Source organism: Hydra viridissima, unplaced genomic scaffold (genome assembly GCF_058129835.1).
Source record: "Hydra viridissima isolate aposymbiotic clone 2 unplaced genomic scaffold, HvirCarnegie_v1 scaffold_3, whole genome shotgun sequence".
Classification (NCBI taxonomy): Eukaryota; Metazoa; Cnidaria; class Hydrozoa; order Anthoathecata; family Hydridae; genus Hydra; species Hydra viridissima.
Genome location: NW_028324302.1, coordinates 2,151,183 through 2,179,091, shown reverse-complemented (window position 1 = coordinate 2,179,091; position 27,909 = coordinate 2,151,183). Strand labels below are relative to the sequence as shown.

General features: G+C 28.6%; 2 protein-coding genes and 1 pseudogene across 7 annotated transcripts in view; all 3 read left to right on the top strand.

The window, feature by feature from the left end:
- LOC145180696 (uncharacterized) overlaps nt 1-4,334 on the top strand; it is a 56,545-nt gene extending 52,211 nt beyond the window's left edge. For all 4 annotated transcript variants that reach the window (XR_016451011.1, XM_090082662.1, XM_090082661.1 and 1 more), the window contains one exon: nt 4,085-4,334. Coding sequence is in view for 3 of the 4 variants with exons in the window: in XM_090082662.1 (XP_089938788.1) it covers nt 4,085-4,230 (146 nt within the window). In the remaining variant the exon portion in view is untranslated. The remainder of the gene's footprint in view (nt 1-4,084) is intronic.
- A 1,227-nt stretch (nt 4,335-5,561) lies between these two features.
- LOC149890574 (uncharacterized) lies at nt 5,562-8,104 on the top strand (annotated as a pseudogene).
- Nucleotides 8,105-11,210: 3,106 nt separating this feature from the next.
- Nucleotides 11,211-27,909, top strand: part of LOC149890571 (uncharacterized) — a 45,324-nt gene continuing 28,625 nt past the window's right edge. For 2 of the 3 annotated variants that reach the window (XM_090082690.1, XM_090082692.1), the window contains exons 1-5: nt 11,211-11,322; nt 19,623-19,668; nt 19,882-20,197; nt 22,834-23,003; nt 23,619-23,741. In XM_090082690.1, the coding sequence (XP_089938816.1) occupies nt 11,299-11,322; nt 19,623-19,668; nt 19,882-20,197; nt 22,834-23,003; nt 23,619-23,741 (679 nt within the window). In that variant the 5' untranslated portion in view covers nt 11,211-11,298. Of the gene's footprint in view, nt 11,323-18,095; nt 18,805-19,622; nt 19,669-19,881; nt 20,198-22,833; nt 23,004-23,618; nt 23,742-27,909 lie in introns of those variants that run through there. The other variant, XM_090082689.1, reaches the window with a different exon arrangement.

Sequence of the window (27,909 nt, the reverse complement as noted above, 5' to 3'; positions counted from 1 at the left end):
AATTTAGCAAAAAGTCTGGAACCTATTATCTTAGGTTCTGAAATGATTTGCAGAAGGGAAGCAACTTTATCTACAGCTGACGACACATTAAGTTTATGGTTAAAGAACTTGATGTTCAAGATTGCTACCTAGCAAAAGATCTTAAAAATGCTTTAGTTAAAAGAACATGTCAAAGAAGAAAAAAGATCTTGTTGGTTTACTAAGATTTTTAGAAAATCCAAAATCTTTAAAAAGTGATATCGATGACGACTTATTTAGCATACCATCTAAAGCAGTTATGATAAATTTAGCGATTGAAATAGCTGGTCAACTTTTTCCCATAATTTAAAATATAGCAAAAGAAGAAGATAGCGATAAAAAACTTAACAGAAGTGTTATTAATATAAATCAGTTATTTAAATCTATGGCTGCCAGATTAGAAAAATTTGTAAAAAAAAAAGATGTTTTTGAAGTCAAGTGCAATAAATCAACTATGCGGTAAGAATTCAATCTGTTTGAAGCTACTAATAAAAAATCGCATAACTTAGATATGCTTTACAATGCGCTTTTAACAATTCGTTCTTTCAGTGTAGAGGCTGAAAGGGTGTTTAGTTCAACTAGATTTTTTTTTTACCAACTTTAGAACTAGATTGACAGACAGCCATCTCTATGCACTGGTTTTTCTCAGAAGTCACTTTAAAATCGTAAACAGTTACAAAAAATAAATAGAAAAGTGTAATTAGCTTTTTTTATTTTCCCTGATGAAGATTTTCTCGGGATCCCGGGAACAATGTAAATAATTCCCGCTATCCCGATAATGAAAAAAGTCCGGAAAATCGCAATCCTTACTAACGATTTTTCTTGTGCAAACCTTCAAGAGATAAATTGAGATTTAAGCAGCCATTTTTTTTTAAAATGTATAATTTCATAATGTAGTTAGCCTGTAATATTTACGGTGTCTAAGTGATTTCCTAAGAATAAAAAAAAAAAAAAAATTGAAAGAAGCTACATCATCATCCCTTCAATTAAAATTGACGCAATAAAATTTTGTTCGCATGAAAAATAATTTGTTTTGCATCATCATAACTCTGCGCACCATCATCATAGCTCTGCGCACCATGTAATTGTCCGTTTCAGTTTTATGCAGGTTGATCTCAAGCGAAAGTTTAAAAATTTTATATAAAACATATAAGCACTTTTAATTCTCTTTTAGATTCAGCGGAACAAAAATTTTTAGATCAATAAAATATTTAATGTTTAATGTTTCCATTGACTTTGACAAAAACATTTTAAAGTACTTTTATATAAAACATCTTTATTCATTTACAGAGTGTACAAATTTTGTACACTCTGTAAATGAAATCTTTGTTTCCGAGTGCTCAAATTTTACTCTCCGTTCCCGCTAATAAAAGGAAACTGGATAATTTGTGTACCACTTGGCTGCCCAAGCAAAGAACTTATCATTTTCATATCTACACCCTTTATCCACTGACGCTCATCGTATGATACCAATAGCAAGTTATTTCCAGAATGTCTTGAGGCTAGAATCTGTGACAATCCTTTGAATATAAATCACGAATTAATCATCTATTTCATTCTGCGAGAACCTCTTTAGAATCAATTCTTGTATGCAAATTTTATCCAGCTTATCTAGCAGTTATATTAGCACTTCAACTTTTTGACTCGATATCTCAGTATCATAAATTTCTCATATCATAATTTTGTATCATGACTGTTCTTCCCACATGAATTTCTTTAGTAAGCAACTTTTTGACTCGATATCCTCACCACTTTAAGGTTGTTAAGTTTTATTTTTTTAGGAACGGGGGGAGGGGGGGGGTCTCATTACAGTAATCATCTACATTTGTCAATCGTCGGATTGATGATGACGAATTTATTTTTTGAATCTTCGACTTGTTATTTGATTTAAAACCTTTACCGTTAACTAGATAAAAATAACAATCTGTAAAATGATCTATAGCTTTTTTCCAAATGATTGCTATTCTAATTTTATCTCTTACCTGTTTGATATAGAAAATATTAGTATTTTCTGCATTGAAGTGATAGGAAACTGCATTAGCGAAATCTAAACTTTTACCATCGTTTGTATGTGTGGTTCTTTTCATATTTGCAGAAACAGGGACAAAATTTAAAAAATTTGTTTGCCTCTGTTACTTCAAACGGTGTTTTCCTCTTTGCTTTGCTAATGATGTCGTGCCAATCTTTTGGAGAATAAATTTGTGCTGCATATTTTCTATGACGTTTTTCTATAAGAGCAAAGACTCAATACGAAGGAAGATGAGTATGGCCACTTAAAAGAAAGTTGTGAGTTATACCTTAAAATTTTTTCTCTTTTACCAACTGTTACCAGAGAGCTATCACTAGCGAATTGATTTTTTTGTCCGGGACAAAATTTATCAGTGAGGAGATTATTAAGTCATCTGCTTCTGTCATTGTGCCTTAAATACTTTAAAAGAATGGATGCTACTTTTAAAACTAACGTTTCTAATTTTAGTTTTTCTTGCATATCAAGAGGCTTTGCCCTCTGTAATTTTAGTTCATCTTGCAATCGAATCAAGTCTTGATCGTTGGAAAGGATTCTTGCTGACTCTATTTTAATAGTTAGTTGATCACAAGTTTTTCAGGTGTCCGATTTTGGTATTTAAAACCAATATAGGGTTCTGAACAAAAAATTTTTCTATAAGTATGCTCTAAAACTGGTTCAATATTTTGTTGTATTCACCACGAAAAATTAATAATCCGAGTAAAGAGTTGGTATAATTATGTCGCAGTTCAAGTATTTTTTTGTGTAAATTTTTAGTTCTGCTATAATCCCTTTGATATTTTGGAATTAAATTTATACGGTTTCTAACACCTGCTTTTTTTTCCTTCACTCACTTTATTGGGTCTGTTAGCATGTCTTCCTCTTTTATCTTTTTCTGGTATAGAAATCCCTTTTCTCTGTTTTAAAACAATATTCTTTAATCTGCCCTTTAATAGTTGTAATCCATGAACATTTAGGAAATCATTTTTACATGTTAAATTTTTTTAATGCATTTATTTTTCCTTGCATTTTTTTTTACAACCACAAGGTGATCCTAAAGTTCTAGCCGGAACTTTTTAGTTTTATCACTAAAGTAATCGTGACGTAGATTTTTATTCTGGAATAAAAGTAAAACACGACGTGCTTTCATTTTTTTGTCTCCAGCGACTCATAAGGTGAGTTTCGACTCATCCGTTTTAACTACGGGAAAGGAATGGGAAAATTAATCGCATGAGAATGCGCAGTGATTTTCAAATTTAAATTACAAGCTGCGCATGCTCACGTGTTTAATTTTCCAATCCCTTTCCCGTAGCTAAAACTCCGGTGTTTCATAACTCGTTTCGACTTGTAACTCGTTTCGACTCGCTGAAGGCTGTTTATTCAGGATATTCAACAGAATCTGTACCGTATACAGATTTGATCGGAATGTTACTTTAAAATAAATATACAATTATATAATAAGCCACAATGATAAACTGTTTTTCTTGCATCATAATGTTAAGTGTAATATAATAACCAGCCACAAAACAAAAATAAATGTTTACCTGTTGATTTGAAGCTATATTTTCAATGTCATCAGGAACATGATCTTTATCACCATCACTATCATCAAAATCACTACTTGTATCACTGTTATTTTTTTATTTTGTGTGGCATGTCATTGTATATCCTCAAAACATTTTGCAGGAAGATGATTTTAAGATTGTGGCTCCAATTTTAAGATTTATACTTAAATATCTTTTTGGCTGTTGCTTATATTATTTATGACTATAAAAATGACAATGACTCATTTTTGAAAAAAGTGTGGCGCGTCATTGTTTTACAATAAACCCTTCAATTAGATGTTGTTTTTAAATTTTTAGTTGCCAATTATTGCTTGAATTAGGTGCTAGTTATATATGCATTGAATTTGTTTGTTTTGAGTGATTTTATCAAAAAGGTGAAAGCCAGAAAGACTGTTTAAACAAGAGCTGTTTAACTTGCTTCTTAAAACGAGATTCTAGAAGTAATTTTTTAGATCATGTAAGTTTATAATATAATTCTGTTAAAGTTTACTTCTAGATGAGTTCGAAACGCAGTTAGAAGAAAAATTTGAATATTGCCAACGCTTACTTTCTCAACAAGAAGAAGAAAATGAATACATGATGAATTATTTTAGTAAATTGGTTTGTCTTCGCAAGCCTGCAAATCTTCAGCTTGAAAACTAAAGTGCGTATTTTGTAAGAAGCAGCATCTTACATTAAAATCATTGAAAATCAATTACACATTTTGTAAACAAAACTTTTATAGAAAAAATAAAAAGGCGAAAAGTTGTGACCAGTGTTTTTATTTTTTACTATTAAGTACGAGTTTTTTTAAAGAAATTTTTGTAAAAGATACAAGAATTATTTAAAAAATATATAAATTATCTATAAAATATGAGAAAATATTTAAAAAAAAAATATAGATAAAAAACACTAAATATATAAAATATATAAAAAAGATATTTCAAAAGTATTTTAAAAAGTTATAAAAAATGTTCAAAAAGAATATTAAAAATATATATATATATATATAACATTAAAAATATATAAAGTTTATTTAAAAAACATGAAAAATAAATAAAAAATATTGCCTATTTAAAATATGTATACAAAATACATACTTTTAAAATGTTTAAGTAGTATGTAAAAAGTGCAGAGCACATGTTTTAAATATATACAAAAAATATATTAAGGATACTTATAGAATGTATAAAAAATATAAAAAGTATTCCAAAAATATATGATAATAAAACTGATATTTATAAAAAATCTATAAATTGTCTATAAAAAAAATATACAAAAAATACATAAAAGACATAAAACATAAATAACTTATACATAAAATAAGGTATAAAATATACATAAAAGTTATATAGCACATATTTAAAAAAGTATATTCAAATATATATGACATACATTTAAAAAATCTATAAAAAGTGAACCAAAAATGTATAAAAGATATGTAAAATAAATAACATTATATATATATACAAGATATATTTAAAATTTATAAAAAATATTTGAAAATAATATAATTTAAATATAAAAAATATACAAATGGTTTTTAGAAAATTTATAAAAAACTTAGAAAGTATATATAAAAAGTATTTGTAAAAATTTTAAGTATACTTAAAATGTAAAATATCTCTAAAGTATAAATAAAAAGTATCTTACAAATGATAATGATAGTGATGATGAAGATGATGTTGAGGATGATGATGATGATGATGATGATGATGATGATGATGATGATGATGATGATGATGATGATGATGATGATGATGATGATGATGATGATGATGATGATGATGATGATGATGATGATGATCTTTTGTCGGCGCAGGTTAGGTGAAATTTTATTAAGCTTACCTAGGACAATTTTAGCGCTTATTTAAAAGTCTATCCTTTTAAAGTAAAACAAATTTTCCAATTTTTCTTCATTTAAGTACCATGAGTTCATAAAGTACAAAACGACAAAAAATTGCTGTGGTCGTGGCAAAAATAGTTGAAGAAGCTTCTCTAAATAATAAACCAAATCATGATTTGTTTGTGCAAGATAATGTGATTGATATGAATGTTCTAACATGAATGAAAGCCAAAGCAAAAACGATACTAAAGAACTTTATGATACTCAAGATTTATGAAGACTCAAGATTGGCTTGGGCATTCTAATGATGATTCTGATATCGAAGAAATAGAGAAACTAAACCCAAATAAAAATAGCTTGGATAATGATTAAGGAAAATAGGCAATCAGTTTTATTATATCTTATAATGTTTAAACAGTTTCTATAGATTTGAGAAAAAATTGATCCAAAAGATTCTAGATTGCTTCAACTCAAAAAAAAACAAATCGAAAGCGATTCTGTTGCAGGTGGTGAAATTCACTACATTGAAATGCAATTTTGTTTTCTCTACTATTTAAAAAAAAACTACTTCTTTCAACAGACCTTTCAGTTTTTACATAAAAATATCGACGATTATTTTTCCATTGTTTAATAACTCTAACATATAACTTTGGCCGATTCTTGGTTCTGTTCTAGAGTTTGATCGGAGGATTCCGATTGCTTTATTTTCCAGTTCTTGAAAACCAAATTCTGTATATAACTATTTCAAAGATTTTATTAATGAAATAAAACGTTTTTAGCAAGTTGGTGTTATTTGTGACAACACGAGAAAAACATACAAAATAAAGTTGGAAGCAGTTATTTGTGCTTCACCTGCTCGGTCATTTGTTAAATGCATCGAAACACATAATGGATACAATTGATGTGAATACTGTACTCAACGTGAAAAGCAGTATCAAAAAATAGTTTTACCTGATATATCTGCCCCTCCAAGGACTGATCTAGATTTTTCAATCAACGTGATTCAGTACACCATAAAGCAATATCTCCTTTCACAAAGCTAAATTATAAATGGTAAGTGGGTTTCCAATTGATTATATGAATTGCAATTCTTTGGGTGTTTTCAGAAGAACTATAAACTTATAGATTCAAGGCCCATTTTTGCGTAGGTTGTCAAAAAGTATTATTGTATTTCTGAAAACCTGGCTGCTTTGCAACAACATATTTTAAAACAATTTTCTAGAAAATGCTCCAACTTTTTTTTTGATTTTTTTTTCGGTTTTGAAAAGAATATTGTTACCAAATTATTATCAGATATTTTATGGAGCCTTGTGCTTACATTCTTTTTAAGGAGTTTATTTTCAAAGAATCTTTTTTTTAAAGATCCGTGAGATTCTTAAAAATTAAATATTTATTTGGTTGAAAGACCTGACGGTTTGTATAAGTGTTAACCACTAAGTGAGGTCGTGAAAAAATTTTTGCTTACGTTATAAAAATGGGTTTGTTACAATGCCACAATTGCACTATCGAAATATTTTGAATTTTGTATTTGAATATCGAAATATTTTGAATTTTGTTTTTGAATATTGAGTTTTCATATGACCATAATCTTAAATGTTTTGTTTTTGTGTGTTCTCTACAATATAAACGTATATATGTGAATCTTCAGTAACTGTAAATCCCAAACAGTATGTCTTTTTTGTTTGCAACGCTGCAGCTTTAATCTCTATCTCGAAATTTTAAACTTGATTTACTCAAAACTTGATTTTGGTTGGTTTGCCCTTTTTTTTCTCAACACTTCATACTATACATATCCACGTCTTTTCACTTTGCACTGAATGATAACTTTTAAATATAATTTTTTATTTGTTTGTTAGAAAATTTATTTCTTTTTATTATAATCAGTTTTTTAAGTATAACATATTTACTACACAGAGATTAAGACTAAATATATTTCCTTCAATTTAATTATTGATAAAATCAAATCATAAAAAGTTTGTTAGTTAGACAGCGTATAGAACTATATTGCATTATCATCTCCTCTTGCTCAATTCACTATCAGGCCGGCTTGATTTGCAACTATAATATCAAGTAAATGCTATATCTTATGTATAGCTTATCATCTCGGCAACATTAATCTCGGTGTAGTAAATATGCTATACCTAAAAAACTGATTATAATAAAAAGAAATATATTTTAATACATGTAGCTTTCCACTTTGCCTCATGATAATTGTTGTATATCTTTTGTAAAAATATAAAAATATGTCAAGCCGGCAGTCACATTCACATCTACACAGGGTGACCACATTTATGCAGTCAGAGTGTGTGTGTATGTGTGTGTGTGTGTGTGTGTTAGCAATTATAATGAAATATGCAGATGTACAGACAAATGTAATATAAAGATGGTCAGACCATTGATTCACTATCGGGCCGGCTTGACATACTTTTTATGTAGCCACAATTAAAATAGAATTCACCCCATAGGAAAACATTCTCAATTCGATTGCTAGCAGATAAATACAACACAACAGTGTGTGTGTGTGTGTGTTAGCAAAATGCTACTTACAAATCAATTTTTAAAAAAATATATATATATTTAAGCTAAGTAAAAGTTTATATTTCTGCCATGATTTTAGGTAATAAAAAAGAAGCCTGTGAAAAGATGAAAATAGCAGAGGATACCTCTAACGTTGAAGAGAAGTTTAGCTAGCGAAAAAGAAAAAATGAATAGATGTAACAGATGTAAATATTTGGATACAAACTCAGTAAAAATTGGTTAAAGTTTGTAATAGTCTGACCATCTGCCCTTAAATTCAATCTTTTTGCCCATTAAAGTCTAACTTTTTAAATTGTATTTTATTGTTTCTTGTTGTATGGTTTACAATTTTACGATTTATTTGATTTTATATATGTATATATCTTTTAGTTTTTTTAAGGTTCTTGTAATTAAAGTTGATTTAAATTGTGTTTTAGACATGAATCTAAGATTTGTAGTCGAATTCACTATAATGATCGAAATAATATAATAATCAGTACTTTCACATTCCATTATGAATGCGAAAGTATTCGAAAACGTAAGATTCGAAAAGAAACAGCATTATTTTTTGTTTACTTTTTAACATAATCCTAATTGCATTGTTTTCTTGCAAGATGTTTTTGCTTCTGTTCTTTATTAATATTTTTGTTTTTGAAAAAACCTAGAAAAAAGAAAGGAACGTTAGAAAAGCTTCTTATGCCTGTAGTTGAGCAATCGGGGAAGATTTAGAAGCAAGTTTTAGTGCTTAAATTAATTTTTTACTTTGATAAACATCAATGAAATGCAATAAATCATTAGTAGACAAATAATGCATCAGTCTCTCTTTTTTTTTTGCATGCAACAACAGTTTAAGTTATTTATTGACAATGTAAATCTCAAAACACACTTTTAAAATAAGTAATCTTATATTCAGCATTTCTATGAATATCATCAAGTAAATTATCTACAAAAGAAACATGAATCTCATCTAATCTAAAATCATCACCATTAGCATTTTTAATGATTCTCATGGCATTTAAAAAGTTGTTGAGGGAGTTTTTTATTCTTTTTATTTTATATTTATTTTGAAGATTATATTTTACTTTCAACGTAAACTCTTTTAACTTATTAGTAGATATTATAATTTAGTTAATCATTTCACCTAAACATACAATTTTACCTTCTTCAGTGGTTAACGTTTTAAAATCCTTATAAAGCTGTTAAACTTTCTTTTTCCATGTTACAGTTGAAACTATCAATGTAATTAAAATTACCGGGGTAATACTTGTTTACTTTACTTTTTATAGAATGATTATCACTGCGATTTGGCATTTCTTATTCTTTTCAATATAAAACTTTATTCTGCAAATGAAATTCCTGTTGCAAATATTTTATATGTAAATATGTAAAATATTTGCTTTAAATTTTGGTAAATCTGGATGTGGCAAGGCCACTACTTAATCCACTCAATAATGCACGATGGCTTAATTATAATAGGCACGTGGTTTTTGAAAAAAGTCTTTTTTAGCCAGAGTATCGCATTGTAAAAAAAATCTTTGAAGAAAAGTCACCAAAGGAAACGATATCAAGATTTTTCGCTAATAATTATGCAATAGTTCAAAAAGATGTTTCCGTTTCTTCACTCAATAAGGCAACAGGAAAAGAAAATAAACAACTATGGGATACCAAATGTAGTTTTTTTGAGTAGGCGTTGAATAATCCAGGTCCTAGAGAGTTATCATCAGAAAATAAAAATCTTGTCATTTTTGACAATGTTTTATTAAAAAGAAGCAGAATGAGTGTGAAGTTTATTACACTCGTGGAAGACATAGTATTGTGGATATTTTGGATATTTAGTTATTGTAGAGCTGATTTGTCAGCTGTATTTTAGGTTATAGTAGCTAGCATCTTTAGAAAAAAATTGAAAACAAGACTGCCTATTTGTTTTACTGTAATACTTTTTTTTCTGAAGAGTGTTGTCAAGAAGCTTGGCATGTATTTGGATAAATGTTTTAATGAAAATCTTTTTTTCAGAATTTAACATATTTCCCTAGACTTAGGATTCGTCATGTGAAATACATGTTAATTTTGCTGGTATACTTTCAGGATGTAAAGCTTGATGTTGAGAAACTCTTGTTAAAGGGCCACAAAGATGAAGTAACATGTTATCGTGTTAATCCTGATAGACAAGGGTTTATTTTTTCAAAATAGTTTTTTAAAACTTTAAAATACAGCTATAGATTTTAGATTGCTCCTAACCAGACGTTTGAAAATGTGCTAGAGAATCTGACAAAGCAAGCATCATAGAACTTGCACAGAGTTATTTTAAACTTCCAAAACAAACGATACGTGAGAATGAAAACCTTATTTTCCTATTTCCCCAAGATGCCAAAAGTATAAACCATATACATAATGATCATGTTTGTCAAGACAGGCCAATCACTGAGTTTAAAAGCTTATGTAAGATGGCTCGGAGGAAACCACATGGATTTGTCGTTACAGATCAAACGAGTAAAATAGCAAATGGAAAGTAAAGATGTGGCTTTGATACATTTTACTTTCCACAATCTTGCTTTACGGAGCAGAGTGCTCAAGTTTTTTATTAAATAATAATGGAATGTTTTAAAATATTGGAATTTCAGAGGAGACAATACAATTTGCATACCAGATTGTGTTTCCTGATAAAAAAATACATTTCAGAATTAGATATAATTCTCCATTAAAACTTGAATTGGTAACATTTTGACTGATCAAGACGGAAACTTGTTAAATCTTAAGTAGGTTTATTTATATTAACATTAAAAACTCCAACTAAAATGTTACTTAAAGTGGAAATATTTCAACCTTACCAAAAGTAATCTTCAATGCTTTGATATTCAAGCGAACTTGTATTCAATTGGGAATAAATAATATAAACTTTCATTTCCATTCAGCTTTTTTAAGAACATAAATTTATTTAGAATAAGAAAGTCGAATTTTTCATTAAAATTTGTATTTGTGGATGGCAAACTGATTGCAGACAAAATAATTATTTACAGTTATTAAAAACAATGAAATAGTTAAACACAATAAATAGAAACGATGAACAAAGAATCACCCGTCGTAAACAAAACTGAAATATTCTTAATTCAGACCACTCTTCTACCAAAGCTCTTATCTTTCTCTTAATTTCCCCCTAAAATCATAACACATTTCAAAGAAATACTGAAATCTAATTTTAAAAATACTTTTTTAATATTTAAATTTTGAATTAAGTTGTCACTAACTTCAAATAAATATTTCAGGTCGCCTGCCAAAAAATGTTTCTTGGACGAAGAAAAAAATCAACCCGACTGCAAACGTTTCAAGTATATTAAAAAGATAAAAAGTTATGCTTTCTTAAAAACATAATGGTTGTGGACTTCTTGATTCTTGTAAGAAAGTTTTAAAACTTTTCTTGTTTTAATATTTTATAGTTATTTTTAAAATGTTTTAAAGCAAAATTGAATAAGATAAATTAATTTTTCTTTTAATTAAAATCGGTAAAAGCGACTCGTAAGTCAAATAGTTTGTAAAACAACCAGGTTTAACCAGTTTGAAACATGAAAATTAACAACCGCTAAAGTCGCGTAGTTGCTGGTTTTCACGTTCGAATAACGCAAATCTGTAAAAATAAAAATCACATTTATGAAAATGACTACATTTTAGGACGATTTTAGGTTTCAAAAGATTAGAATGAAAAGCAAAATTTTTTTTCAATTATGACATAATTGATGGTTGTAAACAATCGCTTTCATCAAACTAAAAGTGCGCAAACCAGTAATTTGTGCTGATTTGATTGTTTCAAATGAATAGAGTTTAGTAATTAGTCCACAAGAGAAAAATCTGAAAAGTGTTTTAACATTCTTTTTTTGCTCAAGAACGAAAAATGTGCTTCACTACTTGAGTCTTATGCCTTTTTCAAAATAACAACGCGTGATATAAACCAAAGTGTAAAATTAAATTATAAAATTGATGAAAAGAACACAAACGTAACGAATTAATTAATTAGACCTAAAAAAAAATCATCAAATGAAAATAATCTAGCCGTTGAAAATTGACGGTTGAATTAATCTAGCCGTTGAAAACTGACGGTTGAATTAATTTAGCCGTTGAAAATTGACGGTTGAATTAATCTATCCGTTGAAAACTGATGGTTGAATTAATCTAGCCGTTGAAAACTGACGGTTGAATTATTCTAGCCGTTGAAAACTGACGGTTGAATTAATCTAGCCGTTGAAAACTGACGGTTGAATTAATTGGTGGAATCAGTGATTTTTAAAAGATTGTATCTAAAATATCTATCTTCAGTGATAATTGAATCAAAAATTAAGAAAAAATATTTGCCTTTAGTTATGTATATAACTCATCTCATACTTAAGTTTGAATATATACATAAATCATTAATTACGTTTTTTATAAATACTACTTTATTTAATGCATTCTTAGAACGTTTTTCGTAGTAAAGTTGTTCAAAGTTGTTCTCCCATTGTTCTCTCAAAAAATTGCCCATTGACTTATATACTTATCACTGCTTTAACTTCCTTTCTGCAAGCTTCCTTCGTGTTTGTAATCTCATGTTTAACTCTTAAATATATTTTACTGTTACATACCCCCTTATTGTGCCGAAGACATTCGTCACATTTTTTCTTTAATAAAAAGGTAATTTTTCACTCTCGGCATTATTTCCAGTCAAACCTTTTAATGACGAACGATTCTACGAAATTAAAACAAAGTTACACATCGTTTAGCCGGCAATTAAAGAAATTGTAAAACATCTGTTTTAAAAGATGCTTAACATCTAACAAATTGATTTAAAATAAACCAATGTAATTTAACATAAAAGTAAACTATATTTATTGTAAATCTAAAAATTAGATTAACGAATTGCAATAATTTTGAGATTTGTTAAAAATAATTTCTAATAAAAACTGCTAATAAATAAATAATTATCCAAATAAATTATCTAAATACGTTAAGTCCAAAAACTGCTAATAAATATCTAAATACACTAAAACCAAAAACTGCTAATAAATATCTAAATACGTTAAGACCAATTGAAAATTTAAAAAAATTTACTTGACTCTTGACGTTACTTCTACTAATACTGAACAAGGTTTTAGTTGATTGAAAACTATAAAAAGTTATTTGCGTTACGATATAGCGAACGTAAGACAATCTGGGTTGGCATTACTGTAAACTGAACGTGATCTCACAGAGAGCCTTAACTTTTAATCAAATCGAAAATCGTGTAATCAGTCATTGGGGCAACTTCTTTTCCCTAAAGAATAAGCAGCAACTTAGATTTTACCATAGAACTTGTAAGTTCTTAGCTATTGTGAGGGCGGTGGATTTTATTCAATTATTTTGTTAAATTTTTTATCTTATTTCTTCTGTTTAGGGGAAAGGGGTAAAGGGAAGGGGAAAGGGTTTGGTTTGGGTTTAGTGTGTGTTGATTAGGTATATGGAGGTTGGGAACAAGGTTGATGGTTTGGGGAGTATTTAGTTAGGAAAGGGCTAGGTTTGGGTTGTAGGAAGGTATATGGAGGTTGGGAACAAGGTTGGAGGATTTATTAAATATTTTTGTCCCTCAGGTAATATATGACGGCACGGCTATGGTAAGGTGTGCGGTTAGAAAATCATACTTTTCAATAACAATATTTAACGCATATAGTAATAACAATAATATTAATAATCGAAATGCAAACAAAAATACTTACTACTGGTTCTTCTTCTCTTACTTACTTTTCTTAACAAATATTCTCAAATATTCTCATCAATATATTCTCTTAATACTAACTCATGCAAATATCAATAAATCGTTACAGATAATAACGCTTATTTAAAGTTACTCAAATATCTTTTCTTACCAATTCTTCTCATAAGCTTCTCTTAAAATCTTTATAATTTCTTCTCATAAAATCCTCTTTAAATTTAAAAAAATACTTTTCTCATAAATTCCTCTTTTAAAGTTCTTAAAATCTCTTAAAATCTCTTTAAATCTCTTACTTCTCCTTCACCCATCCTCTCTTCTTTTTTTTTGTTAAGCTTTTTATAGTTTTCGGTTGTTTATGGCTTTGCTTCTTCTTCATCATTTATTTACATGACAAATTCAATAAGTCTCTGTGTATACGTCTTTTCTTGGTTGTTATTTTTTACTTTCTCTTTTCGCTTTATCGTTTATTCATATGACAAATTCAATAAGTCTCTGTGTGTAGATCTTTTCTTGGTTGTTGTTATTTTTTACTTTCTCTTTTCGCTATATCGTTTATTCATATGACAAATTCAATAAGTCTCTGTGTGTAGATCTTTTCTTGGTTGACTCACTCTTTTCTTCGTTCAAATGTTACAAGCTTGAGTCGGGTAAAACTTAAAGATAATGTTTACAATTTTATCATTTTCCCTCCTCACATTATAGATAACAAAATGTTAATATCACGAATTATTTGACAATTTCAGTTAATAAATTACTCACAATGTTATTCAAGTGTCATTGTTGATTTAACACCTTATTGAAGGATCACATTAATTGATAGTTAATTACATGAAGAATCGTTTAGCTTTTTTTTGCAAGAATTTATTTCAAAAATTTAGAAAAAATCTAGTTACTGGTTGATAGCGCCACAAAATTAATTAGATTAGTCAAAATTCATATACAGGGTGTGGCAGCGATTCGCGAACTTTTTAGAATATTTTTTTAAATGATTTTTTAAAGCACTCAAAAACTATATTTATGGAATATTGATAGGAGAAAAGTTGAAGATAAATACTTTTCCCACTTCAACATTAAATTAGGTTTCCTTTTTTTTGATCACTGCCTCAAGCCTAGGGCGGAAGGACTGGCAGGTGCTTATTATACAGTCCCTTGACATTGGTTTCCTACCACGGGTAATTGATGACTTTAGTGACTTAACAAGTGGGCCTTTTTGCAAGCCTTACTCTTAACTACTCTCCACACACTATAGTCAAGAGGATTCAGGTCAGGGCTGGATAGTGGCCAAAAGTGTTTGGGCCAGAAATTAGCCCTACTGTCCTGAAAATACTGTTGAGTTTTTCTGGACCCATGACAAGGTGCATTGTCCTGTTGAAAGATGTATTTGTTTTCAGGAAATGTCTTCTTCAGCCATGGCACCACATAACATTTTAGTAAGCTAATATACCTACCAGAGGTAACTATTTCTTTCTCTTTGATGTAGATTGGTGGATATTTGATGATTTCGAAGATCATGATGGAGCGAGGGTGCTTAGCGTGACACACAAGTGGTGTTTTGTTATTCTTCTGCACAATTGATCTGTCATTTTACCTATTGAGCAAAGAGCCAACACTAAAATATTTTTTAATTGAGAAAACTTTATTTGCTGACGAAGCATGGCTTTTTAACTGATTCGATAATTTGATTTCCCCAATCTCAAAAATTTTAGCATGATTTTGTCGAAAGTTGGCATGTAGGTCGGATCACATTGACCTTTCCAAGCGTTTTTAGAGTTCTTCTGACTGTCCTCTCATCAATATTGAACAATTTTGCTGTCTTTTCAATGGATACAGTAGAATTCTTTTCAACATGCTTTTTAAGTTTTTCAGTAAACTTTTTTTTATGTTTTTGATAAGTTTGTGCTTTTTCTATTTATATACGCGCTACACGACTATACAGCTATTCACGAAAGTTTAAAAGATTGCAGAATTTTCAGATCTAATCTTCGGTTTTTCTTGAATAAAAATCTAACGAAAATAGATACCAAAAAAATTATTTTTTCAATTTGGTAAATTTGGTTATTTGTTAATAGAATAAAAAAAAGTAGGATTTGACTCATCACCGTTTACTCAGAAATTTCATTAAAAGGTAGGTGATACAAATTAAGAGGTTTCACAAAAGTTTAAACGATTTTATTTAAGATCAATTATTTGCTAATTAATTGATAAATCCGCTGCGAAATTTTTTTATTTTTAAATAAAGTTAAAATTAGTAGTTTTTCAATCAAAAGATTCATCACAACATCATCAGGCAGCTTTTAATTCATTAAAAATCAACTTGAAATATTGTTAATTTCAAATTAATTTCAATTGCGTGCAAATAGGTCAAAAATCAGTTTCTACTGACATCAAATGGCAAGTTATTGGTATGGCGTGGACAAAAAATCACACAAACGTTCAAATAGGCAAAATAATTAACATTTCTGAATATTGCGTTAGAAAAACCATCAAAACCTGAGAACTTACCAAGGACGTCTCCGACATGCCGCGTACTGGGAGACCATCCAAACTCAGCAACCGTGACAAAAATGGTGTATTCAGAATAAGCGGAGAAAACGCCAGACTCAGCTACAAAAAGCTAGCACAAATCTTCAATGAGCCAAAAAATAATCCAAAAGTAAGCAGAGAGCTCGTGAGACGAACATTGTTGGACAAAGGTATTGGAACGCACATAGCTGCTAGAAAACCTATTCTTTCAATCACGGATAAACGTAAACGAGTGTGGTCCAAAGAAAGGCTGGACTGGTCTGTAGAACAGTGGGCAAAAGTTATTTGGAGTGATGAAGCTAATTTTCAAGTTGTAAACCGCAAGGGAAGAATTTATGTCAAAAGATTTGCAACTGAGAAATATTCAGACAGGTTTTTGCAACATCGTCGACAAGGCGGTGGAGGTTCGGTTGGCATCTCGGGATGTTTTTCTCACAAAGGTATAGGCTTCTGTGAGCTGTATGAAGGCCGAATTAATCAATACACTTACAAGAACACATTGGAAACGTGTTTAGTTCCATCAATCAGACACTTGTATGGCAGAAGCAAGCAATTTATCTTTCAACAAGACGGGGCTTCAGCTCATACAGCACACTCAATCAAAGAATATTTTTTGAAAAAAAAGTTCAATGTGATGCCCTGGTGCCCTAGATCACCAGATCTCAACCCAATTGAATTTGGTCTTGGATCGACAATCAACTGACATACCATGAAATTCAATCAACTCAGCATTTAAAGCAACTTTTAAATGAGTACTGACTGAAGGTACCTCGCGTGATGTGCATGAAATTAGTTGAATCAATGCATAAACGAGTTTATCTTTGCTATAAAAACAAAGGAGGACACATTAAATATTAATTTCGCTTTTTTTTTCATTTTTTGTTCGAATGTTGCAATTCGTTTAAAATTTTGTGCTTCTTATTTTTCCTATAAGATTTTTTGTAATAGCTTTTTTTCTAACTAAATATTAAAGTTTTTATAATATGTTCATATTCATTTAAAGCTAATTACTTTTTCTTTAATAAATAAAAAAAATTAAGTCGATATCATTTTACAGTTTTTCTTTATTAAACAAAAACCAAACATACTTGATAAAAATTCTGCAATCGTTTACACTTTCGTGAATAGCTGTATAAATAGAAAAAACGCTAACTTATCAAAAACATCTCTCTCCTCCCTCCCCCCCCCCCATTTTTATGGTTGACTATGATGGAAAATTATATGTTGATTAAGAACCTTATAAAAGTATAGATCTCAAAATCAATGTAAAGTGCTCTAATCTGAAATAGAAAGAACCAAAATATACCACTTATCGCAAATATATGCTCTCTAGAAAAATGTTTATTTTGGTTTAAAAGTTATCTTTTAAATGTATTAAAAGCCTGGTTTTTATTTTTTATAAAGATTTTGAATAATAGAACGTGATGGGAATTCATCGCCTATAATTATTATCACGCCAGATTGTTTTAGCTGGATTCTTAATTAAAATATCTTTGAAATTTTTATGGAATTAGTTAACTACCCCCTCCTCCCTCCCCCCCCCCCGTAATATACGTCAAAAAAAAAGTGGGCGTATTGACAATTCTATTGCCAATAATAACAATGGAGCTGTCCCACATTAGGCCGAAATGAAAAAAATATCAATTTAAATTCACGAAAAAACCCTCGGAAGGGATTACTACATACACCTTCATGATTCAAAAAATGTAAAAGCTGAAATCAAACTATTTCACCCAAGAAAAAAAAATTTATTTGAAAATTTCCTTCTAAAAAACTTGTTTGAAAAATGACTTCATGCCAAAATTTTTCATTTTTACTGCACAGATAATTTTTTTTCTATCTTAAATCATCATCCTAAATGATTTGTAAGGTAATTTATTCAACTTAGGTGAATTTTAATGAGTTTTCATTTTTCATTTTTTTCTGGGAAAGAGCAAATTATTGTATAAAAATAGAAACAAAACAAGCAAATGTCATTTACTGGGAAAAGGTATTTGTTTTGCAAGTTGTTGAGAAAACCGTAAGTAAACATTTACCCTCCTGTATTAAAAAAAAATGCCTAATTCGGACAAAACCCATGATAGCTGCAGAAAAAGTCACTTTTCTCTGCCTTCAAAAGTGCTTTTGACAGCTCACTTCTTTTTTGATTGATCGTTTCAAAGAACTGTTTTCTTTTCAAATCAACTTTACTGATCCAAGAGTACCGGTTGGAATGTGTGATTATCGCTGAGTTCGCCTTCAAAAAAAGCAAAATGAAGAGAATGTATCTCTTCACTGTTCAACTTTTTCTCTATCAAAATTCGCACTCCAGCTAGAGGTCAGGGATGTGAGTGTCTTCTCAGCTAAATTGGCCATCTGAAGCTAAATGAAACACACTCCTTATAAGCACCTCAACTATCTACTGCTAATCAGCAAGCCAAAGTTGAAAAAAGGTACTCTGTTTGCTTTTCAATCATTGGAAAAGAAATGCCACATATGTGCAGCATGTCTACCTTCCGAGAAAATACCAGAGATATTGTTTTTACTGACAGGAATGTCAGAGAACAAAGTGCTTCCTCTGTGATTGCTTCAAAAGAGGCTTCTCCTCATGGAACTATTAGGATTGCACAGCCTGCTTGACTACTTTCAATTACTCCTGGTAAAAATTTAAGAACTTATCTTTTTCTCCTGATTGAATGCATTTTTATGCATGTTAATAATATATACTGTTTACTGTAAAAAAATTAACAAAAAAAAAAGATAAAAAAATTTAGACTTCTTAGGAATACGAATGCTTGTATGAGTGCTGCAGGTGTAGGAAACTTGGTTTTTATTGATGGAAATATGGACCAACATGTCTATTTAAACATTCTGAAAAATAATCTAGAAGAAAGTGCTTATAAAATGGAACTTACTAGGTCATTTTTTTTCAGCAAGCTAATGATATAAAATACACAGTCAAACATGTCAAGAAATGGGATATTTAAATAGCTACCCAACTTTATGCACTCCCACAATTCAAATCCCATTAAAAATAAGTGGGATGATTTGGGTATAAGAATTAGGTAACATGATGTAAGGAATCTCTATCACTCCAGAAATTGCTAAAAAATTAGTTTTTACTATGAAAAACAGACTACATGAGGTTATAAATGCTCATGGTAATCACAAAAGTTATTAAAAATTAAGGAATTGAATTTTAATAACAATTTTAGTTGATTCTTGTTAAGCAAATGAAAAATTTGTTTGGCAAAAAAATGTACATTTTTTGTTTTTAAATGCTGTAATTTGTTATTCATTAAAAAATCTTTTTGTAGAATATTTCTTGAATGTTTTATTGGTATAATTTACATGAAATTATTTTTGCTGAATAAAAAGTTACACACTTGCAAAATGTGCAGGACAGGTGAATGAAAACTTTTTGATATAGTGTATATACTGATTTATTTTACAAAATAATTGTTATGTATTTTCTAGATGTTCATTTATGCATCAGACCAATCTTTAAATCAAGATAACTTTAGTAAGTTAATACTTAATATAATACCACATAAATCTATCAAATATTTTAAAATTTGTTTCTACATACTCTTCCTTTATAAAGTATGATTTTTTATACAAGAAATCTATTTATTTATATACTTTTTTATCTAAAAAAAATTTTCTTTAAAAGATTTTCTCTAACTCATTTTAATACATTTTTCACCTAATAATGTTCTTTTCTACCATTTTTTAGCCCCTCCTGGATTATTTCGTGAAGTTTTTTATAGCAAATATGACATACAAAGTATTGATACATTGAAGAGTTATCCAAATTACCCTAAAAATCCAGATAGCTATGAAATTATTGATGTTTTTGCTGCGCCACAAAATGTTGGGGATTTTTATGGACAAAGAATTCGTGGTTGGTTTCTTGCTCCAGAAACTGGGAATTATACATTTTACAGTTCCTGTGATGAATTTTGCGAGTTGTATTTAAGCAATGACACTAATTCAAAAAATAAAGTACTTATCATCAACCAAACAGTTTACTCAGGTTATAACACATTCAAGTAAGTTTTTATGCTTTTTTTGTTTCTTATGCCTAATGTACTAATATATTATTACATTAACTTAAAAATTAGAATATTAATAACCCATTTTTGATATTTTTGAGAATACTTTGAAAATTTCAGTTTAATATTTTTTGTCATCAATATTATGTTATTTTCCTTTAGAGCTAATATTATATTCTAATTTAATTCTGAACAAAATTTTATATACTTACTATTTTGAGCAAAAAATTGATCAATAAGTCGTCTTATAAAGTTCACAAACAAAATTTGTTCTAAATAAAAAAGCAATTATTTTCTAAATTAAACTTGAATTTAAATCTTTAGGCTAAAAAGTTATATCTTATAATTTAAATCTCATTTTCTCATAAAACATGTCTTATATATCAAATAAAAAAATCTCAAAAGTTGTTTTGTATGTTTGTCTCATAAATCTTATACAAGATTTTAAAAAAATTAAGCAGAAAAGAATTACTTTTTACTCTCTCTTTTTTTAAAGCATCATAAAAAAGTAACCATATACGATGTTGGCATGAATTTTTTTTTTGCATAATCTGAAAAAAGATTTTCTCTACAAATGATTTGACTTTGAAGTTCTCATTATTTTTAGAGGTGACAGCTATGATCTTCTAACCTTATAAGGTTCTTAAGAATCTGTCAGAAATGTCAAGCTCTTTGCCATCTTCCTTATACTTCTTCTTGGATTTGTCTGTATTCTCTTCCTATTGATCTGGAAGACTCTCTTGGTTCTAACTAAATGCTTTTTTCCTGGAATTGAATTGCATAGGATTGACTCTGGCTCTTTAAATATAGACTTTGTTCAAATTTTGGTTGAAGCACTTTTACATAAGGCTTTCCAGCTATTAAATTTGTTTAGCTAATTCTTTCCCCATCGAAGCTCAAACAGATTTGATTGACGTAAAATATTTTCCTTTATCCATGCTCTAAGTGTGCAATAGTATCTTAGAAAAAATTACACAAAATCATGAATTAATCATATTATATAATATATTTGCCATTATTAGCTATCTTTCGATATCTTGTAAACTTCCTTTGGTAGCCTAACTCATTAGATTAGACCTTTTCTATGAATCTTAAACTATTTACCTATTTCAATAATAAGAAAAAGAATTTTATTTTGTAAATGGTTGTATATGCAGCCTTGAAAATATATAAACCTAAAAAGCTATAGTAATTACTCTGTCATATCAATGTTAAAAAGTTGTTATTGGGACCATTGGTATTTATGGCTGCTATAATTTTAATAAAAGTAGGTTTCTACATTTTTACAAAGGCTGAATCAAATAACACTCACATAGAGACTCTAGAACAATGCATAGTTCCAGTTACCTTTCTCATAAGATTGTTACTTATCAACCATAGCTCTCTCCTGTCTGCTTCTCACATTTGCAGCCAAGCCATTTAACCTGTTCAGGACATGGTGTTCTGTTTTGTTTATTTAATCCAGATTGTCAACAACATTTATAATCTTTCTTACAATCATTCATTTCAAACCTTATCTAATTTGATTCTATAATTTCTTATTCAACTCAAAAAGAAAACTATTTTTAGGCATCTTAACTTTAATCTCATTAAATATTAGTTTGATAGTTATTTTAATTAGCTACCAATATTAAACAAATCTAATGAGTTAGGTTACCAAAGGAAGTTTACAAGATATCGAAAGATAGCTAATAATGGCAAATATATTATATAATATGATTATTTCATGATTTTGTGTGATTTTTTCTAAGATACTATTGCACACTTAGAGCATGGATAAAGGAAAATATTTTACGTCAATCAAATCTATTTGAGCTTCGATAGGGAAAGAATTAGCTAAACAAATTTAATAGCTGGACAGCCTTATGTAAAAGTGCTTCAAACAAAATTTGAACAAAGTCTATATTTTCATTAGTTCTTGTTCTTTAATGTACTTACAATAAACTATAAGTAAAATACTCTTAATGCATCATTTTTTTTGCTCTGTTTATCTCGTAAATCTAAATCTTTTAAATATAATCTTCATCTGTAGTCTTTAATAGGAAAAGATTAAAGAAATCCTCCTGCTGTTTCCATTTGTAATATTTTTTATCTTCGGTAAATAAGAGAGTTATTTTCCATTTTTAATTATGATATTTTTGCAAAAATATGGATACTCCTTATACTTACAGTGGGGTAAAATTAACAACATATTAATATCTAAGGGTATTGCTTACACATCAATACATTATTGTTTTTAGTCCTTTTCCATATCTGGTTCCTAATAACTCTTACCTGTTTGCAATTCTCAATAAGTTGCTTCAGGAAAAATATTTGCACAAATGATAAAATCATATTTAAAACTTAAATATTTTTTAAAACTCTTGACAAATACTTTTTCAAGAAAGGTAACAATTTGTTAGAATAGGATTGAAATGAATCTATCACTCTCAAAGGAGACATGGTGATGAGTAACATTTAAATTATCCATAAAAAGAAAGTTCTTTTAGTAGTAAGTCCCTGGACTTTTAGATCAATCTGTTTAAAACATTTTTATATTTTTTTAGTTTTGATAATATTTTAACTAAATACTTTTAATGTCATGACTTACACTTTTAATGATTTAGCTTTTTACTTTGAATGACTTTTTTTAGTGCTTTTTCTGCAAATATACATTTGAAGGCAAACAACAAATACTACATTGAGGCTTTAATGGTAGAGATTAAAGAGGCTGATCACTTATCTATTGCTGTTCATATTGAAACTGGATTAATGTTTTCTCTACAACCTATTCCTGTGAATATGTTAAGTACAATTCGAATGGGTACTAGTTTAAATATGTTTTATAAAATTTTGTTCAATTTATATGAGAGTACATATTATAGAGTACTTCATCAATTCTTTTATGTACTTTGATACGGGAGACCATTCAAACATTCATTTCTTGAATGATATGAAAAACAAAAAACTTTGTATGTATGTATGTATGTATGTATGTATGTATGTATGTATGTATGTATGTATGTATGTATGTATGTATGTATGTATGTATGTATGTATGTATGTATGTATGTATGTATGTATGTATGTATGTATGTATGTGTGTATGTATGTATGTATGTATGTATGTATGTATGTATGTATGTATGTATGTATGTATGTATGTATGTATGTATGTATGTATGTATGTATGTATGTATGTATGTATGTATGTATGTATGTATGTATGTATGTATGTATGTATGTATGTATGTATGTATGTATGTATGTATGTATGTATGTATGTATGTATGTATGTATGTATGTATGTATGTATGTATGTATGTATGTATGTATGTATGCAATGTAACGTATGTGAGTAAGTATGTATATGTATATGTGTATGTAATGAGTGTGTGTATGTATGTATGTATCTATATATATAAAATATTTTTTTTAGAATATTGTACCTCAGATTGTGTTAGATATGAAAATGAAACATGTATGTTTGAAAGCAACAGTTTTGGAATTTGTACTTGCATTTATGGACAGAAAGTAGTAAATAACCAAGTAATATGCCAAGGTTTAAATATCATTTGATAGTTTATATTTATTGGATGCGGGAGCAAAAATTTGAAAATCAAAGACAGATAAATAATTTATTTTTTAATAACCAACCAAATGACATCAATATAACTTTAACAAATGTTTCTAGGATCATTAAGAAATAATTTAATCATTATGGCTCTCTTTATGGCCTATTTTAGCATGCACACAATGTCAGCATATGGTGATGTTTTGTATTCTAATTCTTTTTTAAAAAAGACCAATAACTTGTAATTATCAGATGTTAATATAAGATATCAGAAATAAAGTAATCTAGCAAAGAAATATAATCTATGATTGTGAATATATTTATTATTTTGGTATGTATGCATGTTTAAAAGTTTCCAGCCACTTTGTTCTAAAAAAAAATTATTATTCCAAATGTTCTATAACTGACTTAAATTGAATTTTTATGTTAATATTTTTCAAATCAAGCTGCACTATTCAAATTATTGAAGGAAAAATGTGATATAATTCCACCTGTTTCTATTAATTGATTGAATCAATGTCACATTGCTATGTGGTTGTTATTGCTAGAAAGGTTATGGCTACAAAATAATTCTTCTCAAAATAACATTTTCATTTGTAATGCAATATTTTTGCATTACAAATAAAAATGTTATTTAGAACTGCCATGATGAAAATATTATTTAGAATTGCCAATTTCCTTTAGAATTGCCATGGTGACTATTAAATGGTACACATAGCCATCATGCAGATAATACCCTAGAGATTTCAATGAGTTTTTCAATATTTTGTGATCAGAATTTTGTGAGATAATCTAAAAACTAAAGCGGTTCACTTTTTTGAACTATTCTATACACAGAATTCTATGTAATTTCAAACTTTTGCATTCAGTAAGTTATTGAATTCTTATAGTATGAAGAAATATAAAGCATTTACTTTGATTTCATGGAATATTTAAGGGAACATCTACTAGACGGACTAGACGGAACATCTCCGTCTACTAGCTCAGTTTTATAGCAGAAAAGTTGTTAGTTTGTAACAACTTTTCTGCTATAAAACTGAGCTAGTAGACGGAGAATTGGAGTTTTCTGAATGTTGTTTTGTAGTCTTTTCCATAGATGCGATTCCAACTTCAAATATTTTTTTGTTCTTTTTTGCAAGAATTTTTTTTCTTTTCCATACGTTTGTGTGAACCAGATGTTTACAAATGTTTGGTTTTCACAATCAATTTGTATCTAAAATAATGTTTTCAAATCATTTGAACGCTGTTGATGGTTCAAAAACAGAGAAGTAATTCAAACTATAAAAAGTTTAACTGGTAATGTTTTTAATCATAGTTTTATTTTGAGTCTTGTAATTGACAGGTTGTAATTGACAAAATCTATTCTGATGATTTTGTTCTTTTTGTTGTGAAACAATTAACCTGAATATGTTCATTCATTTTACAAATGATAATTCCAACACACCAGTATCTATCTTCTCTATCATTATCCCAAGAATTGAGACCACAAAGCCATTGGTTGTTGAAGTCTCTATGATTGACTTCCATATACCTTTAAGTTTCCATTGGATAAGATTTTATATATATTTTTCTTCAGATGGAAAAGGTGTAATGTATCATTTCTCTCTGTTATTGAAGCAATCTAGTAAGATTTCTGAAAGAAAATAGCAGAATTGTAAATATTTAAAAAAAATACAAACTTCAATGTTTCAATTGTAATTGTTCAAAAATAGTTAATGCATGAACCAAAATACACAGCAATGTGTTTTGAGTAACTTTAAATATATTTAGCAATCTTTTTTAACTCTAGTCTTTGTTAAATTTAGCCAAACTAACTTATCAATAATTCTCTCACTTGACAAAAAAATTTTATGCTTTTTTTTATAATAACCACTTTTACCATTTTTTATAAAAATTGTTACCAATTACTGGAATCACCAATAATTACCGTTTTTTTTGCATTTTTATGAAAATTTACCTTTATTTTTAGGTAAAATTAAACTTTATTTAAGGTAAATATAAACTTCGTAACGCTTTTTTTTTTTAAAAAAAAGCTTAAAATAAAAGTTCTTTACTGCAGCTCTGCCTAAGTTTGTATAAAAGTAAAACCTTTTATTGCAGTGCGGTAAAAGTACATATTATTTTCATTTTATCAAATTATCAGTGTTAATAATTATTATCATTTTACTAAATTTTACAGCAATTTTTTATCACCAGTGCGGTCACGTCGATGCTTGAAAAACTAGTCATACTTTATAAATTACTAAATCTAAGAAATTACACTAACTTTCACACCTATGACCTCAATTATTGATTAGTTAGTGATGGAGTTGATCAATCATTAAGAAGATTACTAACCTTTGTGATGGCTGTGCCTTTATATTTATTGTAAGCTTTATAAAGGTCTAAAAATAGATATTTTATGCAGACTAAAATCCCATATAATTTTTTCTTTCTAATCTTGAAACAGAAATCCTATGTTGGTAAAACCAAACAGTAAACAAATTTAAATTTTTTTTGTTTTAAGAAAGTTAAAAAACCATTTTAAAACTTTATTTCTTTAATTTTTTTTTCCACAGCTTATTTGGTTTAGTACCATTATTTATCAGATGCTGAAATTGCCTCGTTGATGCAAAAACAAAAATTTGTGATCTGCAGAACACCAGTTAACAGATACAGTACCAACAAACTGTTCACAATTTTCAAACCATTTAACCCTAAATATTTGATAATTTATTTTTGACTCACTCTAAGAAAACTTTATTTGTTGAAATGTAAAAACGTAGTAAAAAAATAAATAAAAGCAAAGTATAACTGTCAGTGATATCAACTATTAAATTATCCACTCATCTTTTATATAGATATTTATAAAGCAATAAATAGTGTGGTACTTGTAAAAGTCCTCTACATTTTGCTAATTTTAATGATAGAGAGTAGTTTAATATTATACTAGCTACAAATCCCGGCGTTGCCCGTGATAAAACTTAAAAAATATAAAATAAACGAAAATTTAATTCCACAACAATCTGTTTTACAAAAAAAAAATAACTAAAATGAAAAACTTTACAATTCCAAAATTATTTCCATTTTAAAAAATCATTCTTCTTAGTGAGTGCTTTTGAATACACAATATTTTTTGTCTTCTCTTCTGGTGCCAAAATGAACAAACTATTTGAAGTTGCAACCTTTAAACATGCCACATAGAACTGTCCATGAGAAAAGCACGGATTTTCTAAATGGATTCCAGCAACTTTTAAGGACTGTCCTTGAACTGGAAACCGGAGATGCCTGAAGTCTCCAAACTTGCTGGTTTTGGTTGAAATCAAATTTGCTGGTTTTGGTTGAAATCAAACTTGCTGGTTTTGGTTGAAATCAAACTTGCTGGCTTTGGTTGAAGAAGCTCTTTGACATCATTTCTTGGAGTCTAACTTCTTGTTCATCATTTGTTTCCAAGGCTCTTGATGAAGCTGCTTTTGATCTTTTGTCTTTAAGCTCTTTCATCATTTGTTTTACAATCTCTTAAAGTAGCCATCCTTTTGGAATTGTCAGAAGATCTTCCCAATAAAGTTCTCTTCTTCGGTAGCATTGTTATTAAATGACTACTAGTTTGGTTATTTTGCGTAAATACTTTTTGCTCTTGACAACTTTTCACTCTCAAAAACTTTTAGCGCTGGATAACTTTTTACTTTTAAAGACTTTCTGCTTTCGAAGACTTTTTGCTCTCAAAGATTTTTAGCTCTTGAATACTTTTGCTCTTAAAGACTTTTCACTCTCAAAAACTTTTCGCTCCCAAAAACTTTTTGAAGTTTAAAAAATAAGTGTTGACTCTTCAAATAATAAACACAAATCGAAAGTTTTTTTTTCAAAAATTTCATCTGAATTTTTTGTTGGGGCAATTTTTTATATATTGAGAACTTAGATATTTTAAGGTCAGTTTTAATGAAAGTTTTCTTTCAAAAACTTCAAAAGAATTTAAGTAGGAGCTTTTTTTTAAATTGTGAAAACTAAAATATTGACATTATTTGTTAATAACTAGAATTCCTGGTGCAATTCACCAAGTTTTCCAGCTGTTAGATGTAAGACTTTATTACAATCTCTCTAAATAAAAACTTGTTTTTATAAATTTTCTTGTTCATTATACTTTTCCAAAAATATCCCTCAAAAATCGTCATAAAAA